This window comes from Aquarana catesbeiana, linkage group LG12 (genome assembly GCF_042186555.1).
Source record: "Aquarana catesbeiana isolate 2022-GZ linkage group LG12, ASM4218655v1, whole genome shotgun sequence".
In the NCBI taxonomy this organism is placed as follows: Eukaryota; Metazoa; Chordata; class Amphibia; order Anura; family Ranidae; genus Aquarana; species Aquarana catesbeiana.
Window position 1 is genome coordinate 12,717,737 of NC_133335.1, and position 20,894 is coordinate 12,738,630.

General features: G+C 43.1%; 1 protein-coding gene across 1 annotated transcript in view; it reads right to left on the minus strand.

Moving 5' to 3' along the window:
* LOC141113900 (uncharacterized) overlaps window positions 1-20,894 on the minus strand; it is a 158,204-nt gene that overhangs the window by 36,507 nt on the left and 100,803 nt on the right. The window contains exons 12-14 of the mRNA XM_073607245.1: window positions 20,654-20,806; window positions 5,829-5,958; window positions 5,693-5,725 (exon numbers count right to left, since the gene is read on the minus strand). Coding sequence (XP_073463346.1) covers window positions 5,693-5,725; window positions 5,829-5,958; window positions 20,654-20,806 — 316 coding nt within the window. The remainder of the gene's footprint in view (window positions 1-5,692; window positions 5,726-5,828; window positions 5,959-20,653; window positions 20,807-20,894) is intronic.

The window sequence follows — 20,894 nt, forward strand, 5'->3', positions numbered from 1 at the left end:
AAATATTGCAGTTTTTAAAAAAAAATACAAAGCTTTTATTAGATCTTTAAAGTTTTTTGTTTGTTTTTTTTTTAAATACAACACACACACTTTGAGGAATTTATTCCTTGCAGTATAATTTTAAATGAAATACTATATAACTAATGAGGTAGCCCGTGTAAGCAAAAGATCTCCTGAGCAAAAATGGAGGCCAGTTCCTTAGAAGTGGTCTACTTCTTTGCTGGAATACAATGACACATCTTTTTAACCGGTCAACCACCATAAGGATAACAGTGTTGCCCTGGGAGTAGGGTAACTCCACAATGAAATCCATAGACAGGTGGGTCCAGGGCCTCTCTCCATTGGGTATGGGTTGTAGGAGGCCCACTGGAAGATGTCGTGGAGTCTAATGCCACGTACACACGAGCTGAATTTTCGACCGGATTGGTTTAGGTGGACTTCCGAAGGACTTTCCGAACAAACGGACTTGCCTACACACGATCACAGCAAAGTGCGACGGATTCGTACGTGATGACGTACGACCGGACTACAATAAGGAAGTTGATAGCCAGTAGCCAATAGCTGCCCTAGCGTCAGTTTTCGTCTGTTGGACTAGCATACAGACAAGCTGACTTTTTGACAGGAACTGGGTCCGGCGGAGTTCCGACGTAAAGATTTGAAACATGTTTCAAATCTAAAGTCTGAAAAAGTCCGCTGCAGGTCCGATGAAGCCCACACGCGGTCGAACTGTCCGCCGGACTCGGTCCGTCGGACCAGTCCGGTCGAAAAGTCTGCTCGTGTGTACGCGGCATTACTCTGAGCACACACGCAACAGGCAGCTACGAAGGCGGTTATTTCAGCACGTAGACTAGGCCGCTAGAATTGTTGGGAAATGGCCCAAAAGAGTTTATTCTTCCCAAGGTGGCCAGCTGCCTTGGGAGAATGCTAAGTCTGGAGCATGGCAGTACAGAGACTCTCGGGGACAAAGCAACGGTCACAAGGTTTCTCAGGAGGAGCATGGACATGAGCAGCAAGAATTTTGTCACCCAAAGGAGAAGTGAGACTGGTGCGAACCGTAGCCAGAATACGATCAGGAGGAACAACAGGAACTGGAACCGACTCCAACTTGGAAGTGGAGGCAAATTGTTGTGACAAGGCTTCAGCCCTACATACCAGGTAAGAATGAGACAATGTAATTGAAACTTGACAAGAAAAAAGAGCCCATCGTGCCCTTTTGGGAGAGAGGCGTTTAGCCTCAGACAAGAATGTGAGATTCTTATGGTCAGTAAGAATGAGAACCGGCACAGTGGTACCTTTGAGGAGATGTTTCCATTCCTTCAGGGCTAAAATGATCGCCAACAGCTCTCTGTCACCCAATCTCGTAATTGCACTCGGCAGGTGACAATTTCAAGGATGCATAGCGCTCTCAGAGGTAGGACATTGAGACAGAAGGGCGCCAACACCAGTCTCAGAAGCATCAACCTCAAGGATAAAAGGTATTGTAGGATCAGGATGTGCCAACACAGGAGCAGAAACAAAGGCAGCCTTGAGACTCTCAAAGGCCTTAACAGACTCTGGAGACCAACTCTGTGGGTCCTTTCTGGTCATATCAGTCAGGACCAGAGATGAGAAGTTATGAATAAACTTCCGATAATAGTTGGCAAAGCCCAGGAAATTTTGCAGAGGACGTAAACCCACGGGTCGGGGGCCACTGTAGGACTGCCGAAAGTTTCTCTGGGTCCATCGAAAAACCAGCAGTGGAAATGACATAGCTCAGAATTTAATCTGTTCACGATGGAACTCGCACTTCTCCAGTTTACAATAGAGATTGTTCTCTCTTAGTTTCTTAGTTTCTGAAGCACACGACAGACATCTGTGTGGTGGCTCTCCAGGGACTTGGAAAACAGAATGATATCATCGAGGTAAACCTTGAATTCGTGGAAAACTGCCGGGGCATTAAAAAGGCCAAAAGGCATTACATGCTCATAATGGCTTGTTCTGGTATTAAAGTTTTCCACTCGTCGACCTCCTTAATCCTCACAAGATTGTATGCCCCTCTCAAATCAAGCTTCGTGAAAACTGTTGCTCCCTTGAGGCGGTCAAATAACTCCGTAATCAACGGAATCGGATAGGCATTCTTAATCGTTAAACGATGGAAACCCCTATAATCAATACAAGGTCTCAGTTCACCACTCTTCTTCTTCACGAAGAAGAAACCAGCAACAGCAGGGGACGAGGATTTGTGGATGAGACCTCGAGAAAGTGCGTCTGCAACATACTCCTCCATGACCTTATCCTCCAAGACCAACAAAGGGTAAACCCGGCCATGAGGGTTTATGGCATCAGGTTGAAGGTCAATTGCGCAAGCATACGGCCGGTGTGGAGGCAAACTACCGGCTTGACCTTTGTGAAAGACATTGCTAAAATCGCGGTACTCCTCCAGCAGGGAGGAGAGTGAAGAGGTGCACAGGACCTTGGCTACCTTCTTACTGCATTGTGGCGACCAGGAGAGAACCTCAGCCACGGAGCCAGCGTGCGGGAACATCAAATACCCTTTTAAAGGAGGCCACAAACTCAGGGTAACTCAAGACAACAGATTTTTGCGTCTCACATAGAGGGTTTGCCCAGGCCAAGGCTCTCTCAGAAAGCAAAGATATCACGAAACCTACTTTGCTTCTGTCCGTGGGAAACGCCTGGGGCAGCATCTCAAAGTATACCTCAACCTGGTTGAGAAACCCTCTGCATTGGACTGGATCGCCCCCAAATCGCTGGGGAAGCGGAGCGGAACCAGACATACCTCTTATAGAGGTAATACTCGAGGCGGGTGCCTGCACAGAGACTGGCACAGCAGCAGGGACGGCCTGCAACTCAGGTTGTACCGGAGCAGCCACAGTGGTAAATTCCAGGTGGGCCGTGCGACTCAGGAGCGTTTGTAACGCCAAGGCAAACTGATTCATGTGGTGATCCTGCTCATCCAATTTGGAAAAAATATTACCAACAAGTGGATTGACTGTATCTTCTGAATTCATGGCCTTTGCCTACTGTCAGAAACCATGAAATCAGACTGAGACAGAAGTACAGTTAAATCACACTTGTTTAATAATAAAAGTAAAAAGAACAAACGTAGTCAAAACATAGCCAGAGTTCAGGAAGTGGAACGGATAGTCAGCCAAGCCAGAAGTCAGGAAGCCAGAGATGAGCGTAGTAAAACGGCAAGCAGGATCTGGAGCCAGAAGGAATGTCAGCCAAGCAAGTCTTTTAACAGGAACGCAGGAGAGCGTCTCTGTGATGTTGACCAAGGCGAAGGCAGAGATCATCTGGGCTGGACGGCTTAAGTAGGCAGGACTGATGAGCAGGATATCATCAACAGCTGAGTAACTGTGGAGAGAGATAGGAGCTGGCAATTAGCCGACAGCTGAGCGGCCAGCTCAGAGAAGGAAGGGCTGAGCCCAACCCTGACAATAGTTCCCCATCATTGTTGTCAGTGGGAGGAATAGTGCCCCATCAATGGTGTCAGTGAGAGGAATAGTGCCCCATCATTGGTGTCAGTGGAAGAAATAGTGCCCCATCATTGGTGTCAGTGGGAGGAATAGTGCCCCATCATTGGTATCAGTGAGAGGAATAGTGCCCCATCATTGGTGTCAGTGGGAGGAATAGTGCCCCATCATTGGTGTCAGTGGGAGGAATAGTGCCCCATCATTGGTGTCAGTGGGAGGAATAGTGCCCCATCATTGGTGTCAGTGGGAGGAATAGTGCCCCCTCATTGGTGTCAGTGGGAGGAATAGTGCCCCATCATTGGTGTCAGTGGGAGGAAATGTGCCCCATCATTGATGTCAGTGGGAGGAACAGTGCCCCATCATTGGTGTCAGTGGGAGGAATAGTGCCTCATTATTGGTGTCAGTGGGAGGAATAGTGCCTCATCATTGGTGTCAGTGGGAGGAATAGTGCTCCAAGGGCCGGATAAAGGCAAGCAAAGGGCCACAGTTTGTCATATATTATAGCTCATAATGGGCTCTGCAATACAAAAATGGAATAGTGCCAGCAGTACGGCAATCCAATGATTGTGGCTCGTGAAGAGCGTGTGGCCCGTAAATCTTTGATATCATATTACAGACTATGGCACAAAAAAATCGTGCTGGTAACTTAGGGGGTTAAAGATATTTATACACTCCTAATATTCCATGGCATTAACAATAAAATGTAACAAATTTTCATCTTCAAAAACTCAAAGCTTAAATTAAATTTGTGCTGCTCAGTTTGAAACAGTTGATGTCCTTACAACTTTTGTGGCAATTTTACCGTGTATCTTCACTTTACAATAAGTAAAAAAAATTTAATTACAAAAATAATAATAATAATAATAATAATAATAATTGTAATTATTGTTATTTTCATTAGTATTATTATTATTATTAGTAGTAGTAGTAGTAGTAGTAGTAGTAGTAGTAGTAGTAGTAGTAGTAGTAGTATTTGAGTATAATAATAAATATTATTTTATATTATATATATTATTAGTAAAACTATTATTATTAATATTATTAACAACAATAATAAAATAAAAATGTATGTTATTTTATATTTTCATTTAAAAAATACTATTAGGCTTTGCCATAACTTTTCCCATTTAATCCTATATTATTTTTAAAAAAAAAAGCATAAGAGCTTTTCATCTTCAAAAACTCATACTGGGCAGATTAAATAAAATTTGTGCTGCTCAGTTTGAAACAGTTGATGTCCTTACAACTTTTGTGGCAATTTTACGTTGTCTCTTCACTTTCCAATTTAAAAAAAAAAAAATATGTAATTACAATAAAAATAATAATTGTTATAATTATTATTATTATAATAAAAATGTATATTATTTTATATTTTCATTTAAAAAATACTATTAGACGTTGCCATAACTTTTCTCATTCAAATCTATATTATTATTATAAAAAAAATAAGAGCTTTTCATTTTCAAAAAATCAATTAAATTTGTGCTGCTCAGTTTGAAACAGCTGATGTCCTTACAACGTTTGTGTCCATTTTTACATTGTTGTCTCTTCACTTTCCAATAAAAAAAAAGTTTTTAATTACAGTAATAATAATAATAATTATTATTATTATAAAAATGTATATTACTTTATATTTTAATTTAAAAAATACTATTAGACTTTGCCATAACTTTTCTAATTAAACCCTATATTATTATAAAAAATAAAATAAGAGCTTTTCATCTTCAAAAACTCAAACTAAGCAGCTTAAATTAAATTTGTGCTGCTCAGTTTGAAACAGCTGATGTCCTTACAACTTTTGTGGCAATTTTACTTTGCCTCTACTGTACAATAAAAAAAAAACCTCAAAACAAAAAACATAATTACAATAATAATTATTATTAGTATCATTAGTAGTAGTATTAATATTTTAAAAGAATCAAAAATTGTTATTATTTCGATACCTTTATTTTAAAATACAATCTCATGAGATTCTCCCTATTTAAAGCATATATTATTTAATTATTATTATTATTTTTACAATACTGCTAGTTTAAGTAACCTGAGAATGTTTTTGTCCAAATGACTATTCATTGGAGAACAAGGTGAAACCAATCTCTCCTTCAGAAATAAAAAAAAACTACCCACTTGAGAATGGTAAGGGGATTATATTCCTTTTCATTTTTTCCCCTGGATAGTTGCCAGAACTAATTCACAAGCCATCCAAATTTACGTACCGTCTACCTCAGCGCTGAGACCTTTGACGGAAGCTGGACAAGAAATGAACACGGAGAGGAGTATTAGATCAATGCTCTCTGGACCTCACATCAGATTTTATGAATGTGATTGAATAATGTTCCTTTATCTACTCACCACCAGGAAAGGCTTCAAATTCTGTCAACTCCTGGAAAAATTTCGCCAGATCAGGCTCTTGTAACAGGATCTGTTCCACAAGGGCATGCATCAAGGTGAACCTCTTCTCTTTACTAGCGAGATGGGCCATCTACCGGTAGAAGAGAATCATCATTGACAGACCAGGCTATCAATCTATGAGCCACACAAGTATTGGAGAAGACTGGGCCTATCAGTTATTGCTCAACATGACAGATAAAACACTTCCATCTGGCATTCGCATTTCCTCAGAGGATCTCTTTTTGCACACAGCGTGTTAAAAGAGACGTAGAAGGATGAGAATTTTGAACTAAGGAACTTTAAATACTATGCACACAATAATACAATCGAATAAAACATGGAAGAAATGGAATAAAACATGAACGTTGAAGCGTTATTGACAGAACGAAAGCCATAGTCATGAGTCAAACTTACAACTTGAATAAAAAGATAATACAGTGACAGATTCGATTAGGATTAAGAGAGGGGAATTTTTGGGAGGGAGGAAGTTATCTTGCACTTTACTTTACCTGAGCAGAAGGAATTTGTTACTTTGTAGTACAAAATTGTGGTTGCCTTAACTGAACCCCCAACAGGAGCAATAACTAGACATAACCATTACACTCCTTATATAGAACACTACACCTCCAATATGACAGACCACTGGACATGACAACAATGAAGTTCCATTCCATTCCATACATAGAACACTACACCCGACCACTGGACATGACCACAATGCAATTCCATTCCACTCCATACATAGAACACTACATGTCCAACATGACCGACCACTGAACATGACTACAATGCAATTCCATTCCATTCCATACACAGAACACTACACCCAATCACTGGACATGACCACAATGCAATTCCATTCCACGCCATACATAGGACACTACACCCAACCACTGGACATGACCAAAATGCAGTTCCATTTCACTCCATACATAGAACACAAAACCCAAACATGACCGACCACTGGACATGACCACAATGAAGTTCCTTTCCACTTCATACATAGAACACTACACCCCCAACATGACCAACCACTGGACATGACCACAATGCAATTCCATTCCATTCCATACATAGAACACTACACCCAACCACTGGACATGACCACAATGCAGTTCCATTCCACTCCATACATATAACACTACACCCCCAACATGACCGACCACTGGACAAGACCACAGTGAAGTTCCATTCCACTTCATAAGTAGAACACTACACCTCCAACATGACCAACCACTGGACATGACCACAATGCAATTCCATTCCATTCCATACATAGAACACTACACCAACCACTGGACATAACCACAATGCAATTCCATTCCACTCCATACATACAACACTACACCCTCAACATGACCGATCACTGGACATGACCACAATGCAATTCCATTCTACTCCATACATAGGACACTACACCCAAAAACTGGACATGACCACAATGCAGTTCCATTCCACTCCATACATAGGACAATACACCCAACCACTGGACATGACCAAAATGCAGTTCCATTTCACTCCATACATAGAACACAAAACCCAAACATGACCGACCACTGGACATGACCACAATGAAGTTCCTTTCCACTTCATACATAGAACACTACACCCCCAACATGACCAACCACTGGACATGACCACAATGCAATTCCATTCCATTCCATACATAGAACACTACACCCAACCACTGGACATGACCACAATGCAGTTCCATTTCACTCCATACATAGAACACAAAACCCAAACATGACCGACCACTGGACATGACCACAGTGAAGTTCCATTCCACTTCATAAGTAGAACACCACACCCTCAACATGACCGATCACTGGACATGACCACAATGCAATTCCATTCCACTCCATACATAGAACACTACACCCAACCACTGGACCTGACCACAATGCAATTCCATTCCACTCCATACACCGGACACTTCACCCAACCACTGGACATGACCACAATGCAGTTCCATTCCACTCCGTACATAGAACACAAAACCCAAACATGACCGACCACTGGACATGACCACAATGAAGTTCCATTCTACTCCATACATAGAACACTACACCCGACCACTGGACATGACCACAATGCAATTCCATTCCACTCCATACATAGAACACTACATGTCCAACATGACCGACCACTGAACATGACTACAATGCAATTCCATTCCATTCCATACACAGAACACTACACCCAATCACTGGACATGACCACAATGCAATTCCATTCCACGCCATACATAGGACACTACACCCAACCACTGGACATGACCAAAATGCAGTTCCATTTCACTCCATACATAGAACACAAAACCCAAACATGACCGACCACTGGACATGACCACAATGAAGTTCCTTTCCACTTCATACATAGAACACTACACCCCCAACATGACCAACCACTGGACATGACCACAATGCAATTCCATTCCATTCCATACATAGAACACTACACCCAACCACTGGACATGACCACAATGCAGTTCCATTCCACTCCATACATATAACACTACACCCCCAACATGACCGACCACTGGACAAGACCACAGTGAAGTTCCATTCCACTTCATAAGTAGAACACTACACCTCCAACATGACCAACCACTGGACATGACCACAATGCAATTCCATTCCATTCCATACATAGAACACTACACCAACCACTGGACATAACCACAATGCAATTCCATTCCACTCCATACATACAACACTACACCCTCAACATGACCGATCACTGGACATGACCACAATGCAATTCCATTCTACTCCATACATAGGACACTACACCCAAAAACTGGACATGACCACAATGCAGTTCCATTCCACTCCATACATAGGACAATACACCCAACCACTGGACATGACCAAAATGCAGTTCCATTTCACTCCATACATAGAACACAAAACCCAAACATGACCGACCACTGGACATGACCACAATGAAGTTCCTTTCCACTTCATACATAGAACACTACACCCCCAACATGACCAACCACTGGACATGACCACAATGCAATTCCATTCCATTCCATACATAGAACACTACACCCAACCACTGGACATGACCACAATGCAGTTCCATTTCACTCCATACATAGAACACAAAACCCAAACATGACCGACCACTGGACATGACCACAGTGAAGTTCCATTCCACTTCATAAGTAGAACACCACACCCTCAACATGACCGATCACTGGACATGACCACAATGCAATTCCATTCCACTCCATACATAGAACACTACACCCAACCACTGGACCTGACCACAATGCAATTCCATTCCACTCCATACACCGGACACTTCACCCAACCACTGGACATGACCACAATGCAGTTCCATTCCACTCCGTACATAGAACACAAAACCCAAACATGACCGACCACTGGACATGACCACAATGAAGTTCCATTCCACTCCATACATAGAACACTACACCCAACCACTGGACATGACCACAATGCAGTTCCATTCCACTCCATACATAGAACACAAAACCCAAACATGACCGACCACTGGACATGACCACAGTGAAGTTCCATTCCACTTCATAAGTAGAACACCACACCCTCAACATGACCGATCACTGGACATGACCACAATGCAATTCCATTCCACTCCATACATAGAACACTACACCCAACCACTGGACATGACCACAATGCAATTCCATTCCACTCCATACACCGGACACTTCACCCAACCACTGGACATGACCACAATGCAGTTCCATTCCACTCCGTACATAGAACACAAAACCCAAACATGACCGACCACTGGACATGACCACAATGAAGTTCCATTCCACTCCATACATAGAACACTACACCCAACCACTGGACATGACCACAATGCAGTTCCATTTCACTCCATACATAGAACACAAAACCCAAACATGACCGACCACTGGACATGACCACAGTGAAGTTCCATTCCACTTCATAAGTAGAACACCACACCCTCAACATGACCGATCACTGGACATGACCACAATGCAATTCCATTCCACTCCATACATAGAACACAAAACCCAACCACTGGACATGACCACAATGCAATTCCATTCCACTCCATACACCGGACACTTCACCCAACCACTGGACATGACCACAATGCAGTTCCATTCCACTCTGTACATAGAACACAAAACCCAAACATGACCGACCACTGGACATGACCACAATGAAGTTCCATTCCACTCCATACATAGAACACAAAACCCAAACACGACCGACCACTGGACATGACCACAATGAAGTTCCATTCCACTTCATACATAGAACACTACACCCCCAACATGACTGACCACTGGACATGACCACAATGAAGTTCCATTCCACTTCATAAATAGAACACTACACCCCCAACATGACCGATTACTGGACATTACCACATTGCAATTCCATTCCACTCCATACATAGAACACTACACCTCCAACATGACCGACCACTGGACATGACCACAATGCAATTCCATTCCATTCCATACATAGAACACTACACCCCCAACATGACCGACCACTGAACATGACCACAATGAAGTTCCATTCCACTTCATACATAGAACACTACACCCAACCACTGGACATGACCACAATGCAATTTCATTCCACTCCATACATAGAACACAAAACCCAAACATGACCGACCACTGGACATGACCACAATGAAGTTCCATTCCACTCCATGCATAGAACACTACACCCAACCACTGGACATGACCACAATGCAATTCCATTCCACTCCATACATAGAACACTACATGTCCAACATGACCGACCACTGGACATGACCAAAATGACGTTCCATTCCACTCCATGCATAGAACACAACACCCCCAACATGACCAACCACTGGACATGACCACAATGCAATTCCATTCCACTCCATACACCGGACACTTCACCCAACCACTGGACATGACCACAGTGCAGTTCCATTCCACTCCGTACATAGAACACAAAACACAAACATGACCGACCACTGGACATTAACACAATGAAGTTCCATTCCACTCCATACATAGAACACAAAACCCAAACATTACTGACCACTGGACATGACCACAATGAAGTTCCATTCCACTCCATAAATAGAACACTACACCCCCAACATGACCGACCACTGGACATGACCACAATGAAGTTCCATTCCACTTCATAAATAGAACACTACACCCTCAACATGACCGATTACTGGACATGACCACAATGCAATTCCATTCCACTCCATACATAGAACACTACACCTCCAACATGACCGACCACTGGACATGACCACAATGCAATTCCATTCCATTCCATACATAGAACACTACACCCCGAACATGGCCGACCACTGGACATGACCACAATGAAGTTCCATTCCACTTCATATATAGAACACTACACCCAACCACTGGACATGACCACAATGCAATTCCATTCCACTCCATACATAGAACACAAAACCCAAACATGACCGACCACTGGACATGACCACAATGAAGTTCCATTCCACTCCATACATAGAACACTACATCCAACCACTGGACATGACCACAATGCAATTCCATTCCACTCCATACATAGAACACTACATGTCCAACATGACCGACCACTGGACATGACCAAAATGACGTTCCATTCCACTCCATGCATAGAACACTACACCCCCAACATGACCAACCACTGGACATGACCACAATGCAATTCCATTCCACTCCATACATCGGACACTTCACCCAACCACTGGACATGACCACAATGCAGTTCCATTCCACTCCGTACATAGAACACAAAACCCCCAACATGACCGACCACTGGACATGACCACAATGAAGTTCCATTCTACTCCATACATAGAACACTACACCCAACCACTGGACATGACCACAATGCAATTCCATTCCACTCCATACATAGAACACTACACCTCCAACATGACCAACCACTGGACATGACCACAATGTAATTCCATTCCACTCCATACATGGAACACTACACCCCCAACATGACCGACCACTGGGCATGATCATAATACACTGTATAAATGGAATGTTACACCCCTAAAATGACCGACCGCTGACAAGACCAAAAGACAAGATCATATGTAATATTATCAACCTCATTGAAACCATTTAGATATGTGACAAAGCTAGAATTTACAATATTAAAGATATATTTTCTCTCTTCATCAGATAAAGCAATTGTAACTGAGGGCCTGGCTTCCTGCTGGGGCGAGCCTTGTTTGTGAAAGAAAATGATGCTTAATTACCGTTCAAAAAATGCATTATCTGCAGGCTTCTGAGTTTTTGATGTGCCCAGTTTAAATGAGGTGATATATAATTGGAAATAAAAAGCTTTATGGTCAAGTTTCATACTTTATTGTACTGTTTCTCTAGATAATGTTTAAAGTGATACTACGAACTCCATAAATTATCCAAAAGGAAATTCTCTTTAATCAAAGAGGTAATACTGTATACTCACCTCTCTGGTGTCCCCTTTCTTGTATCTTCTGTCTGATTTCTGTAATAGAAGGGATGTCGTATTCATCTCTCCAGTGTCACATCTCTCCAGTGTCCACTGTCCCATGTCATCTAGGGGGCCAAGTCAAGGCCAGTCAAGTTCCTCCACCCCAAACTCGCTCATCAATTACTTTATGGACCTTGCTTTGTGCACTGGTCCAAATCATTTGGTGGAGGGGGGGATTATGGTGTGGTGTTGTTTTTCAGGGATTGGGCTTGTTCGTGCTTCCAACTTTGTAGGAACAGTTTGGGAATGACCCCTTCCTGTTCCAACATGACTACGCACCAGTGCACAAAACAAGGTCCATAAAGACATGGATGAGCGAGTTTGGGGTGGAGGAACTTGACTGGCCTGCACAGAGTCCTGGCCTCCACTCTATAGAACACCTCTGGGATGAATTAGAGCGGAGACTGCGAGCCAGGCTTTCTCCTCCAACATCAGTGCCTGACCTCACAAATGTGCTTCTGGAAGAATGGTCAAACATTCCCATAGACACCCTAAACCTTGTGGACGGCCTTCCCAGAAGAGTTGAAGCTGTTATTGCTGCAAAGGGTGGGCCAACTCAATATTGAACCCTACGGACTAAGACTGGGATGCCAGTAAAATTCATGTGCGTGTAAAGGCAGGCGTCACAATACTTTTGGTAATATAGTGTAAATTGATGTTATGAGCATGTAGGCGTGAAAGCTACAGCAGTTCCCAGCAGCTGACAACAATATTTGAATCAGGGAGTTTTTAGAAGTAATTGCTTATGGAGTAATGGATAGTAGCTTTTCTTTTTTGTAAGGGTAATCATTTCACTTTCAATGCCTTGGGATATCGTTGTGTGGCCGTTTCCTGTATTGTTGGAACTCGGTGGAGCCTCGTGTCTTAATTTGGCACCTCTCATCTGCTGAGATCAGGTCTCCTTCATGTAACTTGCTGTAAAGATATATTTTTCTGCCCCCCGTGTCCTCACTATTTTCCTGAGATTCTTTCACCGTTGGAGGAACTCCATAGGGAAGCGTGTTGGGGGGGGGGGCGACTGATTTGTTCGGTGATTCTCTCAGTGATGAATGAGGTATTAGCAGCGATACCGCGAAGATCCCTGCTGTTCCCTCACCGCCATAAATCACTCATACATTCATAAATAGGAACCACTCTTCAGACCGCATTAGGCAGACATCTATGGAGATGGAATGAAGCAGTTTTTGTTCTTGAAACTCACGGACAATCTGCATGAATACGGCATCGGAATTCAGAGCCAATAATAAAAAGATCTCTGATTTACCTAAATAATGTGATCAAATCGTTGAAGCAGTTTCCTGCCCACCCCACCTAATCAACACACAGTATCTCACAAAGGTGAGTACACCCCTCACATTTTTTAAACATTTTCTTCTATCTTTTCATGTGACAACACTGAAGAAATGACACTTTGCTACAATGTAAAGTAGTGAGTGTACAGCTTGTATAACAGTGTAAATTTGCTGTCCCCTCAAAATAACTCAACACACAGCCATTATGTCTAAACCGCTGGCAACAAAAGTGAGTACACCCCTAAGTAAAAAAGGCCAAACTGGGCCCAACTAGCCATTTTCCCTCCCCGGTGTCATGTGACTGGTTAGTGTTACAAGGTCTCAGGTGTGAATGGGGAGCAGGTGTGTTAAATTTGGTGTTATCGCTCTCACTCTCTCATACTGGTCACTGGAAATTCAACATGGCACCTCATGGCAAAGAACTCTCTGAGGATCTGAAAAAGAGAATTGTTGCTCTACATAAAGATGGCCTAGGCTATAAGAAGATTGCCAAGACCCTGAAACTGAGCTGCAGCACAGTGGATAAGACCATACAGAGGTTTAACAGGACAGGTTCCATTCAGAACAGGCCTCACCATGGTCGATCAAAGAAGTTGAGTGCACGTGCTTAGCGTCATATCCAGAGGTTGTCTTTGGGAAATAGACGTATGAGTGCTGCCAGCATTGTTGCAGAGGTTGAAGGGGTGGGGGGTCAGCCTGTCAGTTCTCAGACCATACGCCGCACACTGCATCAAATTGGTCTGCATGGCTGTCGCCCCAGAAGGAAGCCTCTTCTAAAGATGATGCACAAGAAAGCCCACAAACAGTTTGCTGAAGACAAGCAGGGTAAAGGTGATGGACTGGCCAAGCATGTCTCTAGACCTAAACCCTATTGACCATCTGTGGGGCCTCCTCAAACGGAAGGTGGAGGAGCGCAAGGTCTCTAGCATCCACCAGCTCAGTGATGTCGTCATAGAGGAGTGGAAGAGGACTCCAGTGGCAACCTGTGAAGCTCTGGGGAACTCCATGCCCAAGAGGGTTAAGGCAGTGCTGGAAAATAATGGTGGCCACACAAAATATTGACACTTTGGGCCCAATTTGGACATTTTCACTTAGGGGTGTACTTACATTTGTTGCCAGCGGTTTAGACATTAATGGCTGTGTGTTGAGTTATTTTGAGGGGACAGCAAATTTACACTGTTATACAAGCTGTACACTCACTACTTTACATTGTTGTTAAAGTGTCATTTCTTTAGTGTTGTCACATGAAAAGATAGAAGAAAATATTTACAGAAATGTGAGGGGTGTACTCACTTTTCTGAGATAAAGTACTAATGAAACTTCTATATAAGTGCCTTCTTTTTTTGTTTAATGAGTGTTCTGTTACTATATTGTCCTTCAGTTAGTAGCACCTCCATATAACAGATCGAAAGTACAGCTCCATCGAAAGTACGGCTCCTGACAAAGTCTGTAGGAGACGAAACACATTGGATTGAACAAAGCTTACATGTTAGCATGCATGCAAACGACTAATGGTCCAAAATTTGGGGAGGACTAAGCGGCTGTTCCCAAGTGTTGGGTTGAGCACTTGTGTTATGTAAAATTGTTCTATGTTTCTCTTATAAAAGAAACTATACCATGCAGATGTCAGGGCGCTAGTGGAGATGCGCATGTGCCAGCATGCAGAAAGGGAATTCCTGCCAGTAAGCTGCGTGGGTATACACATAGGTGTATGAGCATGCATTGGTGCATGCCCACATCAAAATGGTGCATGGTACATCAAAAGTACAGCTCTTGACGAAGTCTTTAGGAGACAAAACGCGCCCAGTGGAACCAAGCTAAGATGTTACTATATTGTCCTTCAGTTAGTCGCACCTCCATATAATCCATCAAAAGTACATCTCCTGATGAAGCCTGTAGGAGACGAAACGCGTGTATTAAACAAAGCTTACATGTTAGCATGCATGCAAATGACTGATGGTCAAAAATTTGGGGAGGACTAAGCGGCTGTTCACTAGTGTTGGGTTGAGCACTTGTGTTGTGTAAAATTGTTCTATGTTTCTTTTATAAAAAAAAACTATACTATGCAGATGTCAGGACACTAATGGAAATGCGAATGCTCCAGCACACAGAAAGGGAATTCCTGTCAGGAAGCTGCGTGGGTATACACACAGGAGCATCAGCATGCATTGGTGTATGCCTGGGCATCCTCTCTTTTATCACGCCTGGTGGCCTATTTAAAGAATGGAATAGTGATCATTAATCGCTGGATGATCTTCAGCTCCCTGACATCCTTGCTTTTGTGCTTCCTGGTTACCCAGTTAAACTTTCTGTTGCTGGCTCAGCTTGTCCCTGGATAATCTTTTGACTCCCTCCGGATCGTGACCTCGGCTTGCTGCTTGACGTTGCTCCTGCGTGATCTCCCATGTATGATCCGGCTTGCTTCCAGACCCTGCTTCTGTTACCAGCTCCTAATCTGGACCTCCTCGGCTTGTCACTGGACCCTGCCTTGGTTACTACTGTCTATCTGTTTATGACCTTAGCCTGGCTCCTGACCACGTCTCCTCTTCCAGTCATCTCACCTTCCTTGGCTGACCTTGGCTCAGCTTCCAGACTACATCTCCCTTCCTGCTAGCATTAGATCCTGGCTATTCTACCTACCAGATCTGCCTTCTGGGTCCTACTCTGCACCTCGATGCGATCAGTGCGTGGGTTGCCGGGCATCATTTGATCGTGAGATGTTCTCCTGCCGTCATCTATCACCATCTCTGCGGACCATCTCTACTGATCATCATCTGCTGTCCAGGTCTGAGCCTCCTGTTCTCACATTCAGGTGTGTTTGCATCAGAGCTGCAAGGGAAGCCCTCTCATGACTTCGACCTCCACCAAGATACGTGACAGGCCGATCTCTTTCTGCCTTTATTTAGGCTGTTGGTGAGTCCCTGGAAGGGTTAAGGAGAAAGGACAGGATCATTCCCCACAAGCGGCGCTTGACCTGCCTGTTATTTGATGGGTTATTTTGGAATCGGTGAGTTTACCTCCACGCGGGGGATCTCTACGGTTGATGAATATAATCAACACCTTTAGAGGAAGTCCCCCATTGTGTGTGGAGAATTGGATTGTTGGTCTTGCAGTATATATTTTTTTTTTTCACAGGAGAACTCTATATGTGGATTTATTGACTTTATATCAATGACAAACACTAAATGCAATGTGCGTATGTATTAATGTTTTTTCAACACTTTGTATGCTGCATCTATACAATGTGAATTTTGCACATTCGGAGATGTAGGTTTGATTGTACATTTTAGGAATTATATAGAGGAGCGCTGTAAATTTGTATTTGTTTGATGTTAAAGGATAAGTCCACCCTAACAATAAAATTGCTACAGCTACAGACATCCACGATAAAAGTCTAACCCATCTAGCCCTATAAAGAATAAATCAGTATACATACCTTTTTTTAAGCCGATACGGTCCGGTCTCCAGCGGCGGAAGCTCTGCAGAGGACTCAGCCGACAACTGCTGTGAAATGAATAGGAAGTGACACCACCCATAGAGTTACTATGGGGCTTCCGTGGTCGGACAAATTTTTGGTTATTCAGAGATTCAGATGTATCCGAATCTCCAAATGAAATAATAACGAATTTCGTTGAAATTCATTTAATTGACCGTCGTTTTGTTTATTCGTTTTCTAACAAATTCTAAATTTTTGGAACCAATCAACAAAACAAATTTAGTAACAAATCTATTGGAAACTATGTCTACCATGAGATATATGAAGGTGTCAGGTGATATATCTGTAGCCAGGCACAGCACTTTGGTGTTTTGAGACAAAGGCTTTTAGAGGCTCTGAATACGTTTCCTTTCTGCTCCCTTCTGCTGAGTTGTTAAAGCTTCTGCACAGTTCTCCTCCAGCCAGTAGGGGAAGAGCCAAGTTACATCAAGCCTATAGACTTTAAAGCAGAATGCCTGGAATCCCTGGAGGTGTAGTTCAAGGTGGCAGCGATGTCATGAAACAACTGTATTTCTGAACTACTGATCCCAACGGTCTGTGTGCGGCAGAAGGAGCCTGAGGGGCTGTATGTTCTTTTGCCAGGGAAAAGCTGCTTTCTTGGTGCTGTGGGAACCCAGACCTGTTGGAACAAGTTGGGGAGAGATAGAGCCTGGGGGTAAGCTGGAATTGTTGACTGCTTGGTCCACATTGCAGGGTTGCTGCAAGGAAACCAGAGCAATCATCAGGCCAGCTGATCTGTCATTAAAGACATAGTCACACTAGGACCAAACCAAGAGTGGACCCCTTCCATCAGAGACTGCATCGCCACGATGGAGAGTTGGTAAGAGGGCCACTGGCTTTCCGGTACCATTAACGAAGAGACAAGCCACTGAGAGCAGGATACTGATAGCGATCTAACTCGCATCCAGTTACAGCCATCTGATTTAAGTTCACGCCACGCCATTCACTCAGGGCGCAATTAAACTACAGCTTTATTGCACACCCCTTGACTCATGTCAATTCTGCCTTGCTTTGGTTATGCTGCACTTCTTACTGTTTGCAGGGTAGAAGGACTACCTCCAGTGCACCAACAGCAGTCATCTAAGACCCCATACACACTATACAACTTTTGTTGTCTGATTTCCTTTAGATTTACCAAAACCATGTAGTGCAAGGGCCTGACTGATTGCATACAAATTGAATTTCTTAAGGTTTGATCTCATATTATATGGTTTTGGTAAATCTGAAGGAAAAAAATCTAAAGAAAATTGTATAGTGTGTATCCAGCTTAAGGGCCCCGACATTAGCCGGCAGAAGACCCCCTTTGGAAACTGCCCCTTTTACTAAATTTAATAGTCCTCTTCCCCTTAACCCTTTACACCATTTATGCTGTTTAAATACTGATTGTGTCTTCCCAGCCAGTCTAGGCCTAGCACACCCACTGTTAGAACTTACGGGCAGTATAGTTCCTGTTTTGCTAAATCAAAGATCTGTTCACTGCCTGTTTGGTATTCTGCCAAACATTAGCCAAAGTTTGAACCTGTAGCCTTGAAGGATGCAGTAAAAGCTGGCAGATGGTCTATTGGTAGACCTATACATGTATATTCCTTTAGTATTTGGATTATTATTATACAGGTTTTATATAGCGCCAACAGTTTGCGCAGCGCTTTACAACATGAGGGCAGACATTACAGTTACATTACAATTTGGATGAATTTAGAAGTAATTTTCTACCACCCACAGATTCAACAGGCAGTTTCTTTGTGTGAATTATCCACCCAATGTAAATCGGTTACAGCTGAGGACCCATCCTACATTACCACATTCCATCTGCATCTGGGAACTGATTCTAAAACGTTATTATAGAGAAGATCTGAGACACACATTATGATAAGAAATTGGACTACGAGTTACTTGATGCTGCAGGTGTTTCCTGGGGATCTTTGTCCTGCTTGGACTACCCCTTTAAGTTATTTATAAAGAAGGACTAGTAGTAGTCAGCTGGACTGTGAATTTGCAGACGTTTCATTCAAACCACATTTTTAGTTCTAATGGGTGTCATGAAGATATCCCAGCAATTAAACAAAACACACTCAACAAAAGAATAGGCCATCATAGGAAGGCAAATTCTGCAGGCAAGGCGCAGCATTTTTCCTACATCTTAAGGCAGACTTTCTCAACCTTGTTTAGCCCTGGATTTTCGGGTTTTTGAGGAACCTCTTATAAAATGGATTAGATTTACACCTCATTAGCGCTATCAAAAATTTAAAGAAAGTTTTTTGGCATATGTAGAGTCAGAGGTGTAACTACTAAAACCCAAGACAAACCTTCAAACCATAAAAGGCCCCCCTGGCCCCGACCAGGGCCCTTCCTACTGATCCTTGGGCCCTTTACCCCCATCGTGGGACCCTTTATTACGGTCCTGCAGTGGATGACCTTCCTGCCATCTTGGAGTCCCCCCCTTGGTAGCAGAACACCAGAGACCAGTTGCAAGTGCAACCCTTGCAACCCCGGTATATCTGCCACTGGTGTCAGTAGTTTATTTTTGTTGTTTTATTTTTGTATTTTTTTTTACCATTTATTTTATTTATTTTTTGTTTATTATTTGCATATTTTTTTTAGGACCCTCGTTGGAAGGCTTTGGTGCAATATCAGGGGTTTAAACAGAGACAGAGAAATAGACTGAGGACATGTGCATGGACCCCCTTGAGCATGGGGCCGGGTCACAATGGTGACACCCCAGCGTAGTGTATTTGACACCCAACGCTGATTTTGTTACAAACTTCTTTAAAACAATTATTTTCGGTAAAATTCTTGAAATAACTGCAGTAAAAAAAGACAGATGGTAAAAATTGTGGCATCATCTAACATTAGTGATCAGTGTAGAAGTGATCCCCTACATTGGTGGTTAGTGGAAAATTGCCTCCTTGCTTTGACCCATTACATTGGTGGTTACTGGAAAAATGCCTCCTTGCATTGGCGGTCAGTGTTGGTGGTAAAATGAATCCACCAAATTAATCAACCATTGCTCACTGTTCAAGGAACCCCTAGTATCCTCAAAATAACCCTAGGGATTTCCAGAGAATCATGGTTGAGAAACATTCTTTCGAGGACAGCGAGGGGCACATCCTGAACAGAGAGGACAGCTTGTTCATAAGAGGTGCGAAAGAGACCAGCAACGTCAAACTGGAACAGCCATGTCTGAATGGAGTTGGAAGCCTTCAACACAACTTGTTTTCCACATATTATGCTGCTTTAACATTTGACAACAATTCACACCTTCAGCCAAGTGAGTCAAAGGATGGGATTATGTAACTAGAAGACGGTTAGAACTGAAGAACTGGCTTGGAGAAGCCACAGAATGTCTTCAACATTACAGAACAAGTCCAGTTGAATTTGACCAACTACTGCTAGACCATGACCTGAATGTGACCATAGACTGCAATACCATGACCTGGATCAATAAAAACCTTCACAGACATGAAGTAGGACACTCACTTTGGTGAGGGAGGAGAGCTGGAAGCCTCTGGCCTTTTCCTTGCCGGCATTCTCGTTCAAGAAGTTGCCCAACGCCAAGACGTAGGCCAGCACCACCGGAAATGCTTGGCTGCTCAGCAGCTGGCTACATGCTTTGACCTTCTGCAAAAGTAACTGTAGAAGCAAAGTCTGTTAAGTTCCATTCAAAGCCGGAAACACTGTCACCTAGTTTATTTTACCTAGCATAGAGGACATCGGAAAG